Source organism: Bombus huntii, chromosome 4 (genome assembly GCF_024542735.1).
Source record: "Bombus huntii isolate Logan2020A chromosome 4, iyBomHunt1.1, whole genome shotgun sequence".
NCBI classification, from domain to species: Eukaryota; Metazoa; Arthropoda; class Insecta; order Hymenoptera; family Apidae; genus Bombus; species Bombus huntii.
In genome coordinates, this window is record NC_066241.1 from 16,603,439 (window position 1) to 16,618,917 (window position 15,479).

General features: G+C 27.8%; 4 protein-coding genes and 1 long non-coding RNA gene across 7 annotated transcripts; 2 read left to right on the forward strand and 3 right to left on the reverse strand.

Annotated features, from left to right (window-relative positions):
- Positions 1–557: 557 nt before the first annotated feature.
- Positions 558–1,098, reverse strand: LOC126865027 (uncharacterized). The gene is made up of 3 exons (XR_007689429.1): positions 1,000–1,098; positions 822–920; positions 558–703 (listed from the first exon to the last, which is right to left on the reverse strand). It is a non-coding gene; the product is annotated as an uncharacterized LOC126865027 (long non-coding RNA).
- Positions 848–5,793, forward strand: LOC126865014 (meckelin). The gene is made up of 13 exons (XM_050617030.1): positions 848–1,046; positions 1,108–1,266; positions 1,426–1,727; positions 1,786–1,980; positions 2,072–2,323; positions 2,459–2,604; positions 2,736–2,901; positions 2,988–3,272; positions 3,349–3,813; positions 3,896–4,155; positions 4,538–4,718; positions 4,800–5,001; positions 5,073–5,793. Exons 1-13 carry the CDS (start codon positions 848–850, stop codon positions 5,294–5,296), a joined length of 3,036 nt encoding a protein of 1,011 aa, XP_050472987.1. The 3' UTR covers positions 5,297–5,793.
- A 553-nt stretch (positions 5,794–6,346) lies between these two features.
- LOC126865025 (NADH dehydrogenase [ubiquinone] 1 beta subcomplex subunit 3) lies at positions 6,347–7,693 on the reverse strand. 3 transcript variants are annotated; one of them, XM_050617058.1, is made up of 2 exons: positions 7,545–7,693; positions 6,347–6,779 (listed from the first exon to the last, which is right to left on the reverse strand). In XM_050617058.1, the coding sequence occupies exon 2, from the start codon at positions 6,758–6,760 to the stop codon at positions 6,449–6,451; it is 312 nt and encodes a 103-aa protein (XP_050473015.1). In that variant the 5' UTR covers positions 6,761–6,779; positions 7,545–7,693; the 3' UTR covers positions 6,347–6,448. The 3 variants fall into 3 exon arrangements, with proteins under 3 accessions (XP_050473015.1, XP_050473018.1, XP_050473016.1); XM_050617061.1 differs by lacking the exon at positions 7,545–7,693 and adding an exon at positions 7,347–7,495; XM_050617059.1 differs by lacking the exon at positions 7,545–7,693 and adding an exon at positions 7,243–7,408.
- Positions 7,694–8,461: 768 nt separating this feature from the next.
- LOC126865018 (fizzy-related protein homolog) lies at positions 8,462–11,466 on the forward strand. Its single transcript, XM_050617041.1, has one exon. It carries the CDS (start codon positions 8,944–8,946, stop codon positions 10,402–10,404), a length of 1,461 nt encoding a protein of 486 aa, XP_050472998.1. The 5' UTR covers positions 8,462–8,943; the 3' UTR covers positions 10,405–11,466.
- Positions 11,467–12,755: 1,289 nt separating this feature from the next.
- On the reverse strand, positions 12,756–15,473 carry LOC126865017 (nucleolar protein 58). The gene is made up of 4 exons (XM_050617040.1): positions 15,237–15,473; positions 14,982–15,058; positions 13,305–14,812; positions 12,756–13,177 (listed from the first exon to the last, which is right to left on the reverse strand). Exons 1-4 carry the CDS (start codon positions 15,279–15,281, stop codon positions 13,041–13,043), a joined length of 1,767 nt encoding a protein of 588 aa, XP_050472997.1. The 5' UTR covers positions 15,282–15,473; the 3' UTR covers positions 12,756–13,040.
- Positions 15,474–15,479: the final 6 nt, after the last annotated feature.

A 15,479-nucleotide genomic window follows, 5' to 3' on the forward strand; every position in this document is an offset into this window, starting at 1 on the left:
ACGGCTTAACAAGGGAAAGTCAGTTTTTGTCACGTACGCTGCAACTTTCCTTCCACTAACAACTTTCTCTCGAGGGCGGTTAAGACCCTTCGTTTAACCAATTAAAAACGAAGCCTATTCCCTCACTCTCCTAAATAACATCGGCACCAACAAATCCGATGGTCCCGTGCGCTAGAAACACTCATCCTTGGCTCTCCTCCGAGACAGCATCGTCTTCCAAGAGTACTGTTTTTGCATCCTTCGAACGGTCAACATCCTTCGAGCGGGTATACACACCCGCAGATCACTCAGTCACTCATCTCGTACATACGCACCAGTGTAACTATCCTCGTTATAAGTTGTGGAATAAACGGTGAAATATAACTTACTACTGTGTCATATTCATATCAACCACCTCTGTTATCCTAAACGAAACAGGGGAACGACTACTTCGCGGCGTCGATTCACCGAATCGTAGCGAGAATTTACGCCTCTCGCTGACGCGTTTTCCTCGCGACCGCGTCTCTCCGCGAACGGTCGTAACAGCATCCATGGCTAATTCCCGAGGAGATACCTCGGCCGCCCCCAACCTCACTCTCGATGGCACTCCGACATATATATGTTCATATACATTTTTTACACGCGCGCGCGCGTGTGTGTATATGTGTACTTCAATATTTACTATCGTATTTGAAACTTTGTATTAGATTCTTTGTTGTACTTTCTTAAAAAATAAAATACGCAAAAGATTATCTACATATATAGGTAAGATATTACAAACTTTCATGACCGGTTACTATAGAAACGAAAGTCGTACACAAAGTAAGTAAGTACATATATACGTATATAGATATCAGATGTATACAAAATGTGTCGTTTTACAAGAAAAGATATCTTTTTCTATTTCTTAATCTATTCGGTAAATTTTACCCAAATTGTTGCTGTGAGTAAAGAATTATTTGAATATTCTCAACCATCGAAATGTAAAAATAACGAATATTTTGATACCACATCACTTACCTGCATGCCATGTGATGCTAATAAAAATTTAAAACCATCTGTCGACCGTGAGTTTGAAATTAAATTTTTCAACATTTTATTTAAATACTTAAATTATTCCTTTTATAGGATTACGATGTATATGTAACAAATTTAGTAAAAAAATTGGTTTCAAGGATGGTTATCCCGTATGCGTATTTTGTGGCATTAATGCTACAGTAACTTCGGATGGGAACGACTGCGTATCATGTAACACGACGTGTAGATGCGCCCCTAATGAAATACAAGGTAATAATTAAAGCATTTGCAATAGGCAAAAGTATTTATGTATTAGCATTTAAACCAAACTACTTTAAATTACATATTTGTAACATATTATCTATTGATTAAATTGCAGATTCTTTAATTATTTATATTATTATTAGTTATATTTTAATCATTTTACAGTAGATAGACACTTAGATGGAACGTTATTGGATACTATACATTGTGTTCCATGTATCAATAATACTTATCCATTTTTGGATGTATCTAGATGCTTGCCCTGCAAAAATTTTAAATATGATTATTATCAAACTGATATGTATTTAACAAAGTACCATTATACACAGCTACAGAATTATTGTTTACATAAAAGTACTTCTGTTGATAAAGAGAATCTAAAACCTGCATTTCAAGTGAAGTTTAACAGTCAAAACACAAATAATTATTTTAGTAATGAACTTCAGACTGCTATATATTTTTGTAAGGTAAGAGAGCAAATAAGAATATAAAAATAAGAAAATAATAGTACACGCATATTTTTAGAAAAGAGATAAATTAGCATGTGAATATTTATCAAACATATGTGTTTTAAGTCTTTATGCTAATGATATTGCATGCAAGTTCTTTATGCAAAAACAAAAATCACCTATATGGTTATTTTATAATAAAGATGAAGCTACAACTGTATTAAATAGCAAACAAATTACGCAAAATTATAGCTTGATGAAAGGAGACAAGGTATGTAACACATATATATGTATTTGTAATATTTGTAACAATCTATTACTTAAATGTATAATATTTGATAATATAAACCATATCTTTTTAGGATAATATATTAAATTTTACAGTTATAACATTCTCTTTACATGGCAATTTCAAATCAATTGGTACACCTAATATTCCATGCAATTTGTTAGAGCATGTTAAATTTGGTATTAATTTTGAAAAAAAATGTAAATTTGCAATTAAAAATTTACTGCACACAGAGATAGAGTTTCTATCTCCATACTTAACATTTATAAGAGATAACAAAATTTTAATGTATGCATTACCTGTATTTGTTAAAAACATTAATCAGGTAAGAAGATCAATTATGAAGTAGTCAATAAATTTAGATATAAATACTTGATTACTATATTAGATTGTAAATGGTGCTTTGTGCATTATTTTATGAAAGTGTTTTAAAATATATATAATCCTAACAATTTTACAGAATCATAATAAATTATCAGATTGGCAGTTAGTTCGAAAATTTTTCTTTGTTGATAATATTAGTGGTTTTAAAACATTATATAATCTCACAAGTAACAATGGTGATGAACTGTCTGTATTACGTTATATGAAATCTTTGAACGTAATGTGAGTCCTTTACCTGCTCTTTATAATTTGACTTTATCAAACAAAATTTGATTTTATCAAACAAATTATATATTAAATTTAACATGTGACTACTAAAATAACAAATTTATATATTATAATACTTTTTACAGAATTAATATTCAAAGTACAAAGGATAACAATAAAATATTTCCTCCATTATTAATTATTGAATATGCTGAATTAACATATGAACAGATTGATAAAATTATAGAAGTTACATTAGATTATAAAATAAGATTCACTCTAAAAGATGAGAATATTGATTCACATTTCATGGTAAATATACAAAACAGTAATAAGAAGAAAACAACAATAAGATATATTTATAATATTATTATTGTTATATGTATATTCGTTCCTAGATAATTATTGGGATTTTGTCAGGATTAAGTTTCATTTTATCTGGGATAAAAACATGGAAATACAGTAAACAACATCACGCTTCTTCCATTAATGTATTTGTACTTATTTGGTTTTTTATTTACACTATGTCTGCTATAGGAAGCATAATTATTTTGTGTTTGGTTATTTTATGCCTATATCTATTTATGTTTTATAAAGGAAAAACAATACCGTATATCCTCTTCTCTGAAGATATCAATGAAAAGATGATAAAAACATTTAGTACAGTAGCATTTTTTTCTAAAGTAAGTATTTAAACGTAAAATATAAATATACAATTAATTACTTTAAGTATTTCAAATTTATTAATTTCTAATTTAGCTTATAGAAATATTTGGATTTATTTGTCAATATTGGAATACTAATATATTCTTTATTGATTGGGAACAACCAAAAATGACATACAATCAATGTAATGATCTTCCATATGTGCCTATAAATGAATTCCATAATGATAAACTCTCAAAGAATAAATCAAAACATTTGCAAATGTCATCAGAAACAATAACAGCTAAACGCAAGAAAATCTTGTATAAGTTAAATAAGCATAATAACTTCAAAAATTTTAACAAATCTTTTCCAGTTAACAAGCACCAAACTAATATTTCAATTACAAACTCGATATCAAAAAGTTCTGATCAGATGATAAATAAAAGTAGCAATTTTAATAATTCATCTATTAGTATATGGAGGACATACTTCATTGCAAGTCAGTGGTTAAATCTTCAAACTGAAAGAAAGATAAACATAAAGATACAATTGCTTGTGGTTTTATGTATTTTTCAGGTAAATTATTTTATGTATTTTTTATACAAGAGTAAGTAGCGAGAAATTAAATGATTAAGATTAAATTTTATATTTCGAATAGGTCATACGACTGTATCCATGGATTCTTGGGATACCAGAAATAATCCCAACATTTTCTGAAGATTGTAATTTTATTTTATATTTTACAATATGTGTCTTAATATATATATTAACTTATTCCATCCAGTGGTTAGTGTCCATTGTATTCTATGAACAATGTATTGCAAACAAAATGCAAGAATTTATAAATGTATGTTCAATTGCAAACATCAGTGTATTTATTTTACCATTTAATTATTATGGTTTTTATATTCATGGAAGGTAATATGCATTAATAAATATAAATATACAGAGTGGTTGGTAACTGGTGGTACAAGCGGAAAGGGGGTGATTCTACGCGAAAAAAGAAGTCGAAAATATAGAATAAAAATTTTTCGTTTGAGACTTTGTTTTCGAGAAAATCGACTTTGAATTTTCGCTCGGTACGCGTGCACTTTATCACGTCTCGTTATAACGGATCTCACTGTAGATCGTTGTCTCGATGGAAAAATTAAAAAAAAAAAATTAGAAAAAAGATTTTTATTCTATATTTTCGACTTTTTTTTCGCGTAGAATCCCCCTTTCCGCTTGTACCACCAGTTACCAACCACCCTGTATAGAAATAAAGTGCTTATAATTAAATATTTTCATCATTTCACAACAGATCAGTGCATGGATTTGCAGACACAGACTTACGTACTTTAATTAATGATTTACAAATGGAAAAAAATAATTTATGTGCACATAGAGGTCTTGTACCAGGAACAACTCAACAAACATTTATATTGTACTTAACAAAAACTTTCAGAATTACTTTTAACAAAAGTTTAGAACTGATGAATATCGTATGTATAACACAACTTTAGCTAACATTTCTTAAAATTTATTTTGCGAACTAATTATTTATAATTTTTACTTCTTTTCAGGAACCAAGTAATTTTATAAGGACTTATTATTCAAATTGGGAATATATTTTCAATAATCAATTAAAACTGAAAGAATATCTATGTAAATATCTAGATCACTGCATAACAAATGAAGACTATGCCATTAAAGAACAACATTTTTTTGAGAAGTTATTTAATATAGTATTTTCCCATAACGAAGAGAAATCAATTTTCTATATTGGTAATGTTTCTTTTAATAGAAAAAGAAAAAAAAGTAGCTTTAATGATAACTCATATATATAATTTTTGCAGATAATAATTATTCTTTCAGTCAAGTATTATTATATGGAAATGAGTGGTTATTTGCAACATTTGAAATTTCAGTATTTACTTTCATTATTGTGTTATGTAACGATTGTACATTAGCTATTATAATTACAGTATTAGTGTCAATGCTGTTAGTTGTGATAGTAAAAGAAAATGGCAAAAAAAATTTAAATAATCATACATTATTAGATAAATTGTTTTTTATGTAAATGATTTGTATTATTCAAATATTGTGACATATTTTGTATTTGATACGTTTATATTAACATATAGTACTTACTATTAATTTGTATAGGCTATTTAAAAAATATATATGTCATAGGTTTACCAGATGATTTCACACCTTCCATTTAAACCATAGGTTTAATAGAAATCTGTTTAAAAAAAGTGCATACTACAAAATAGATGTTGACCTTGAATTTCAAGGCCAAATTTCATTCTACTCATCACAAGGACAAAACTTGTTAAAGGAACCATAAATCGCAACGTTTCAACTGTTCAAAGTCAAGTTTTACGATATACACCATCTTTTAACAAATATCCACTGATCCGAAGATGTAAAATCATCCGTGAAAGCTATGACATATATCTTTTGAATCCTTACAATATGGATTTGTATAATGCAACACGCTGAAAAATTTACAGCAGAGTTCGGCATTATTTAATTTTTTTATCCAAATAATAAATAAATTATTCGAAACTTTTATTCACAAATAAATTTATTCACAAATATTTAATTATTCGTTAAATTCGTAATTAGGAGTTACTATTTTCCTTTTATTACTTGTATATTTATTCATGAATGACGCAAATAAAATCATAGTGCGTATAATCTCGCTATGTATTGTTCGACAAAAAATTAATTACGAACTGTATTAATTACGAACGAAGACAAATTTTGCGAATAAATAAAATTATTCTTCATTCACAAATAATGATTGCTATATTTATCTTTGTTTGTTATTCATTTGGATAAATTTTGCCTGACTGATATGTAACAGTTCTTGTATAATGCAGTAAATAAATAAAGATACTTTCATACATGTATAAGTTGTAAAGTTCATATTAACATACGGTTGACTGCTCACGAATAAACTCGTATTTTTATGCACAAACGCGTTGCAACGTTATACGCGTTAATCTTTACATGAAATAGCTGGTCAACAATGTATTAAATAAGAATATATTCCTTATGTTATATATGAACCAAGTACTGCATGTTTATTGGAACTGAGTGGAAGAATTCATTACTCTCATCATTTAAATCTCAAATTTTAATTTATTTTTAAAGCTATAATACATATAACAGTAATTTAAACTGTTTAATATTTCCTGGCCATCAAATATGTCCTTATATAATATTAATGATGATCATCATTGTTATGATGTTTATCATGATGTTTGCCATAAGTAATTCCAAAATATTGTTCTATGCCTATTGTTACTAAAAATGCTGCAAATCCGGTTAGCATACCCGTGGTAACTCCCTTAAACACTCGTAAGAAATGTGATTTACCAGGTAGTCCTGTATAACGCCAAACTTCATTTCTTAACCAAGGGTCCTTCAACCCAAGTTTAGCTAGTTCCTCTTGGACCATTTTAAGCTGTGGCACATCTTCTACTTTGTATATATCAGGACTTGGTATTTTATACCCATGATTATGACCTCCCATTTTTTCAAAAAAGTTGTATCTGAAATTAAATTATTAATTTATAATCAAATATTTGAACAATAATCATATGTTACAAAAAATACCTAAAATATAGGATAAACAAATCTAATTTATAAATGCAATTTTTAGGTAATTAAAACAGATGGAAATACATAACTTTGTTAAGTCAGGCATTAAAATTATTGTAAGGTTAAGTAAATATATACACAATACATAACATGATTTTGTATAGAAATACAAAATTTTATATAGAACACATATAATAAGATGAATTTAAAGACCTCATATATTGAAATACAATAACAAAATATAAGTGAATTTATTATTAATATGAAAATGTATTAATTTAACACATTACTCGTAATTTTCTTGAAAATTTAATCTGTTTATTACACAAAATTTATGGTCAGAATAAAACAAGAAATTAGAAAAAATTATCTAATGTAATACAAAACTGTAGTTATTGAATAAAATTATTTAACCTTTACATCAACAGAACAACTTATTGTATGTGTACAGTTTCAAGCACGTTTTGCATTATGCTTAAAATACAAACACTTGATATTTTTATACTAATTATTAATACTTTGTACAAAAGAGGTTGTACAGCTTACGTAAGCCACAAATTGAGTGTTAAGGTTGGTATATTACATGTACTTTAAAAGCAAAATCCTTATTATCGTCATTCTACAATGTTAGTTTGATTTCTTAAATAAAGATAAGAATGGTATTTACAGTTTTACAAAAACGAAACATTTATACATACAGAAAGATGTATACATACCTTTAAAAATATTTGAAGATTGTTCGATTATACAAAATGGTAATATACATACATATACACACGTCAATTTTGACGCATGCCGCATGCGCAATCTTGTATCTTGGATGTGAATAAATAAAATTTTGACTTCGCTAAATAATGCATATTTTAAATTATTCTTACGATTAAACACATTTAAATTTTAATAAAAATTATGAAATTATTCACAGAATATATATATTTGTTAGTAATTTCACAAATACATATTTCTAAATAAACTAAACATTTATCTTAAATAAACATATAATTTTTTTAATTATATATTGAATTATAACTTTAAAATTTGTTAGCGAACGTTTACTATTCATTGATATCCATTGAATTATGAATTTTGAGTTATTTAACTATCAATATACAGGGTGGTTGATAACTGGTGGTACAAGCGGAAAGGGGGTGATTCTACGCGAAAAAAGAAGTCGAAAATATAGAATAAAAATTTTTCGTTTGAGGCTTTGTTTTCGAGAAAATCGACTTTGAATTTTCGCTCGGTATGCGTGCGGTGCGTTATAATGGATCTCACTGTAGATCGTTGTCTCGATGGAAAAATTAAAAAAAAAAAGAAATTAAAAAAGAAAATTTTTATTCTATATTTTCAACTTCTTTTTTCGCGTAGAATCACCTCCTTTCCGCTTGTACCACCAGTTACCAACCATCCTGTATATACGAAGTATATACGTACAAAAATAAATATATAATACATAAATATGTGCAGTACAAAAGCAAAAATTAAACAGAAAATGTTACATTTTACGTAAATCACATACAAAATAATTGCACTTTTAATTTCCTCTAATTATAATTTAGTAGGGCAAATCACTAAAACAATAATTTCTAAAATTACTTAATGTCATTAATATACATTATTATAGCGCAAAAGTAGATATGGTATACGATTGGTCCTATCATTGAATATATTATGATATATAAAATTTGGAATCAACTTAATAATGGTAATACATAATATTATTGGTAATAAATGAGATATCTAAATTCTTCATTTATATTCTTTAAAAAGTACGTTATACAACAACATTTCACTATAATTTCGTTAGTACGTCGCTAGGTGGATGCTCATTCAAGTACAGCTTTTTACACAGTCATTTGCCTATCTGTTTTTAAACATAGCGCTTTGAATTAAGCTTTTCGATTGGAGAATCACGTTCAACCTCCTTATTTCCGTATCAAAAATTTTCCAAGTTGACGTTGAATAGAGATTCTACGGGACAGTTTGCTCAATTTCATCAGTACCGTGTTTTGTATGAAAAATGACAATGGACGTGCAATTTACATAATCTAAAGGAGAACAATCGTGTATGGTGAATAATTATGTGAGTGAATGTGAAAGAGTAGCATTAAAAAAATGTTTCACCACGAATACGAAAAACGGCTGTTAAAGTCAAGCAGCGAGAGCCATATAGATAGTCTAGCAAGTCCTGGACTTCATCCATCAGTATATTTTTCGCCAACTAAAATGATGAATAATAGTTTCGATCGATTTATACCAACACGGTCGGGCAATAATTACCAAACAACATTTTCAATGATATCAGAGAACAATCGAAATGGTATAGTCACAAAGAAGACTCGCGAGAATGGAGAAAGTAACCGCGATGGTATTGCCTATTCTTGTCTCTTAAAAAATGAACTGCTTGGAGCAAGCATAGAAGATGTAAAAGGACAATGTGAAGAACGAAGAGTATTATCACCAGTGGTTACCAGAAATCTTTTTAAATACATTACACCTACGAAAGACCACACATTATTGGATCAAAGTTCACCTTATTCTTTGTCACCATTGAGTGCCAAAAGTCAAAAACTTTTAAGATCCCCAAGAAAAGCAACAAGGAAGATTTCCAGAATACCTTTCAAAGTACTAGATGCCCCTGAACTGCAAGATGACTTTTATTTAAATCTTGTTGATTGGTCTTCTCAAAATGTTCTCAGTGTTGGTCTAGGTAGCTGTGTCTATTTGTGGTCTGCGTGTACCAGCCAGGTGACTAGACTATGTGATTTATCCAGTGATGGTAATAGTGTAACATCAGTTGCTTGGAACGAAAGAGGAAACTTAGTAGCAGTTGGTACACATTTGGGCTATATCCAAGTATGGGATGTAGCTGTGAGTAAACAAGTAAGCAAGTTACAAGGACATAGTGCAAGAGTTGGAGCTCTAGCTTGGAATGGTGAAGTTTTATCATCTGGTAGTAGAGATAGGTTAATATTACAAAGAGATGTTAGAACTCCTTGTGTTGTGAGTGAAAGACGTTTAGGAGCTCATAGACAAGAAGTCTGTGGACTCAAATGGTCCCCAGATAATCAATATTTAGCCTCTGGTGGAAATGACAATCGTCTTTACGTATGGAACTTACATTCCCTTTCACCGATACAAACATATACTGAACATCTAGCAGCTGTCAAAGCTATCGCGTGGTCTCCACATCATCATGGTCTTTTAGCTTCTGGTGGTGGTACAGCAGACAGATGCATTAGATTTTGGAATACACTAACCGGTCAACCAATGCAATGTGTAGATACTGGTTCTCAAGTTTGTAATTTGGCTTGGAGTAAGCACAGTTCAGAATTAGTCAGTACACATGGTTATTCTCAAAACCAAATTCTGGTGTGGAAATATCCCAGTCTAACTCAAGTTGCAAAATTAACAGGACATTCATATAGAGTTTTATATTTAGCTATGTCACCAGATGGTGAAGCTATTGTAACTGGTGCTGGAGATGAAACTTTACGTTTTTGGAATGTGTTCAGTAAAGCACGTAGTCAGAAAGAAAATAAGTCTGTATTAAACCTCTTTACTAGTATTCGATAAATTATTATAAAAAAATTATGATATTATGTATAATACATAATATATGCACTATTCTAGTATTCTGAAAAATTATAAGATATACAACGTATATAACTAATAATTTACAAACATTTAGTTATAAGTAAAAACATTTTGAAATTTATTAAGATTAAGTTTATATGCACAGCCTATTGTTCATTAATTTTTATGTGCAATAAGTTATTCATAAAATCATGCCCTTATAAGGAAAAACAAAGATCATATATAATTTTTATGTATTTTTCACACAAATATTTTTATGTCCAAAGCATTAAAATTTATATTTCAAGAATGCAATATCTATTTTTTTAACATTTTTTATATTTTATCTTATTACACAATATTACATACAGATAATTATTAATTAGTCATTTATATCTTTTATTCATTTTAACAAAATTCAATGACTAAGTATTTAACAATTTACTTTAGATATACAGTACTGTAAAACATAAGGCAAAGAAAATGGAATATTATAGTATTGTTGTTAATTTTGAATTGCAATATTGCAGTTTCTTTTAAGGGCATATTATACACTGTGTGTGCGCGCGCCCGTGTGTGTGTGTGAGAGAGAGAGAGAGAGAGGGAGATTCCAAATATTTATAATTTTTAATTTTTTATAAAATCTACAGATTTTCAAAGAATATTTCTTACAACCTTATCAAAATTTATTATATATATGAAATTTATATAGAAAAACTTATATATATAAAAAGGTTGTATCATAATTATCAGTTATTTTTCCTCCAAAACGACTTATATTAATTTATATTTTGCAGCAGCAAATTGTACAAATAAATTGAAATATGATTTATAAAATAAATTCATTTATTTATATAAAAATAATATATTGATATATACTTACCTGTATATTCTAAAAGAAATTAGGAAACAGTTAATAAAAATACTATAAACATTCTAGTGCAGTAGAATTTAAAATTTATATTGTATAGTTCTCAAAGAGTATGTATAATCTATTTTCCCAAATCTTAAAAAATACTTTAAAGTATATGTAAAACGAAATAAATATATTCTGACATTAAATTATGATGTGATTTTTTTATAAAAGTGTTTGTAAATTATATGACCTTATTGTATCATAATTGATATGATACATTGGAATGAATTAATATAAGTGCATATATCAGTAATTTTAAATATTATTGTTTTCTTTTTTAAATATTGATATGATACTATATAAGATTTTAATATCATAATAATATTTAAATAGAAAATACAAAAAGCTATAGCTTATATTTTGTACAAACTCAATTTAGAAATAGAAATTTAAATACTAACATATATGGAATGATTACGCTTAGTTTATGAAATTATGATAAATGTATATTACATTCAATGTAAATATACATATACACATAAATATTACTCATATTATTCAAAATATGGAAAAGATGTTTGATTTAGAGGAGAAAATACAATGTTGAGTTTGAGCTTTTTGAAAAAGAGATATATGTAATTATTACACACAATTGCTGTAATATTTTAAAACATTCAATAAATAAAATACATAGTTATAACATAAATTCAAATCAATGGGAATATCCATATGTATATGTATCTACATTGCCTTATGTTGTTAAATGTATAAATATACAGTATATTTATGGCTGTCACGATTTTTTAGGAACTTTTAGTAATCTAATAAAAAAATGTTCCAAACAAATGTTGATCAGTCCTGAATCAATAACAAGTTGTAATGTAAAACTAGCCTGAAACTTTTTTTTGACAAAAAGTTGTGGTCACCTGTACTTTTTGGAAGTTACGTTTTTCCCATTTAGTTTTATAAGTAATATTGAGACAAATTCAGTGGTATTATACAAAACTACTTGTCTTCAATAATTTACTTAGAAAATCATTCTAAAATATAAAAAAAACTTTTTATTAACGTCTAAATGAAACGCAAACAAATTTCAATGATATCTTATAATTGAATATAAACAGTAAATACACTTGTTATAGATTCCACTTCTGGTTCATTACATGTAACTGTATTATCATTAAATTTATTTTAAATGCATCAGTACAACAATTATTATACAAATATTTGTAAATTATTTATAGAGATATTCGTAATTAATTTTTTATGAAACATCCATTAATACTATTGAAGAATTTTGGAAACGGATAATACATACATGCAGAATTATGAATTTACAAAATTTAAACTTCGAAGTATGTTATTAAAAGAAATAGATAATAATGAGTAAATGTCAATGATGTTTTAAGACATATATCATATTAAAAAAGATATATAAAAATGAAGAAGACACTAAGTCACTAATACTGAGCATATTTCTAAATATTAACTAAACTATTTGCTGATCATTCTTTATTTAATGCTTGAAATATTTGTATTTTAATATAATACATCTTACAAAATACAGACTCACAGTCATTTTTATACACTTATCTTCAAATTGTATGATTATATTGTTTATATTTAAAAATATATAATTGAATTCTATTATAAAAACATAATTTCATATATGTATATTTAAAGAAAATTAATTTTTTAATTATATATAAGTTTACAATCGATAATGAACAGTTATATTTTTAAAAAATTACTTTTTTAAATTGCATATGTTGAAAAAATTTCATTCATCTTGAGATTTCTTTTTCTTTTTTCTTCTTTTTTCGCTTATAACTTTTTCACTTGTTTCTTCATTTGTGAATGTAGTCTCTTCAATCTCCTGATCCTTATCTTTCTTCTTCTTTTTCTTCTTTATTTGCTCTATAACAAAAAAAAAACATATTTTATATGTATATTAAATTTGTACATATTATATTTTCTACTTGTAATTTTATTCATATCATATTATAGATTTAAAATTCATAAAATAGATAAAATAAAAACTAACCCCCTGATATCCCAGGAATGTTTTCTACTGCTTTCTCTCCTTCTTCTTCACATTTAAAGCTTGATTCAATATTACCTTCTATATCCTGTACTTTACTTTTTTTCTTCTTTTTCTTTGTCAAAACTTCTTCTGACTGAGCTACTTCCTGAGTTACTGATTCATCTATACTGTCACTAACTTTCTTTTTCTTTTTCTTAGGCATTTCTTCATCTAGCTTTGTAATTTCTTCAACTGGCTTTGTAATTTCTTCATCTGGCTTTGTAATTTCTTCGATCAGCGCTTTTTTATCTTCAATTTCAGAATGTTTTCTTTTCCCATGTCGAGGAGTTACATCCTCATTAACAGAATACTGAATATATTCACTTTTAGTATAATATTTCTCAAATTTTGCTTTTGCTTTGCCTGTGCCACTAATTCTACGTAAATTCCCTTCTTCTAGAATCCTCAAACGTGCTTCCAATTTAGCTTTATGTTCAGCACCAAGATCAAAGCTGCCATCTTCTCCTAATGCATCTACTCTAGTTGCTAATGAAGCTTTAGCAGCTAACATTCTGGACATCTTTCCCTTATTTTTTGTTGAAGATTGTCCAACAAGTTGTGCATGATAAATTAAACCATATTTTGGAGTATCTTTTTTTGATTTTAATGCTCTAAAGAGAGCTTTTTCAGCACCAAGTATTTGCACAGTAGATGCTGGATGCTTAGCAAGATTAATTAAAGACCCAGCATGTGAGATTAAACGAGCTCCCACTAACTCTCCAACAAGAACAGTTAAATTTGGTGCCATTGCCATCATTCTTGCTTTAAGATAATCATATAATTGTGTTCTATACTGAGAAATTTCAATAACTTGATCACATAAATGTTGAATATTTAAAATATCATCTTCAGAGATTTCAGTTCCCATAGATATCTCAGCAGCTTCTTTTACTTTTCCCTCTACATCTTCTGATAATATATCAGATAAATCTGAATTTATAGTATTCTCTCTAGTTCCAATTACTTTTACTGTTTTAACAAATGCTATATTATCTGTAATAATCTTTCCAAGTTCTGGAAAGTGCCAGCCATACCATTCACGACAACGCATAACATAGTTATTTAATTCTTTGTCTAAATCATCTAACAAACAAACAGCTTGTATTATCATAGTATCAACTTTATCAGGTGAAAATTTCAATTTGTACCTAGAAAGGCTATGTGCTAAACCCAATGCCATTGCTGTTATTTCTTTTTTAGGTAAACCAGCCAATAAACTATCCATCTGGCTTCTTATACATCTCATTAATTCTTGTATAGCAGTATTACTGACACAAGACAAACTCAGTTTATCCTTTATAGCATTACCTAGCTTAGCGTCAGCTACAGCTAGTTGTTCTTGAAGTTCATTACAATGTTTTTTAAGTATCTTCTTTAATGATTTACAAAGTTTACCTTCTACCGCAGCAGTTGTAGCTACAAGAGCCTCAGTAGTATCGGCAAACTTTTCAAAGTGTTTCAACTTCACTCTGTAATGCAAGATATTTAATATTAAGACTAAAAATTAAAATTGTTCTGAATGCAATATCTTGCTCTATCGAATTTATTACTTCAATTAAAGATATTAATGCATTTTTTAACAACAGAACTTATCAAAATTATTGTAATGCAAAATTAAAGTCAAAAACATCAACTTACATCTTACTAGCTGCTTCAGGTGTTTCAAAATCATGATAAAGATTTTCTACTTCTGTTAACTTATCTTCATCAAGTAACTGTAAGAAACAAACATGATTTTATGATACATATTTAAACCAATAAGGTATTTACACCGTATTTAAAACGTAAAAAGATACTTAAATTGTTAAAATAAACCTAAAAATTATTAGCAGCACGAACACGTGCAACATTTTTTAGGTTAAGTATTAAGTTACAGCTTTTAATATAATTTACCTTGAAAATTGCATATCCCGCAGGGGTTTCAAATAACACTAACATTTTGGTTAATTTATTTTCACGTTACGTCACGTTATTTAATACGAAATATCGTATTAAGGTTTTTAACAATTTTCACGTTTATGATAAAAGACGCCAACTAGTTACAATTTCGTAAAACATTCGTAACCATTAAGCACGGTCGTATAACACTATATACTGCGCGCTAGTATACATACCCACGTATACACAAGTCCGGCA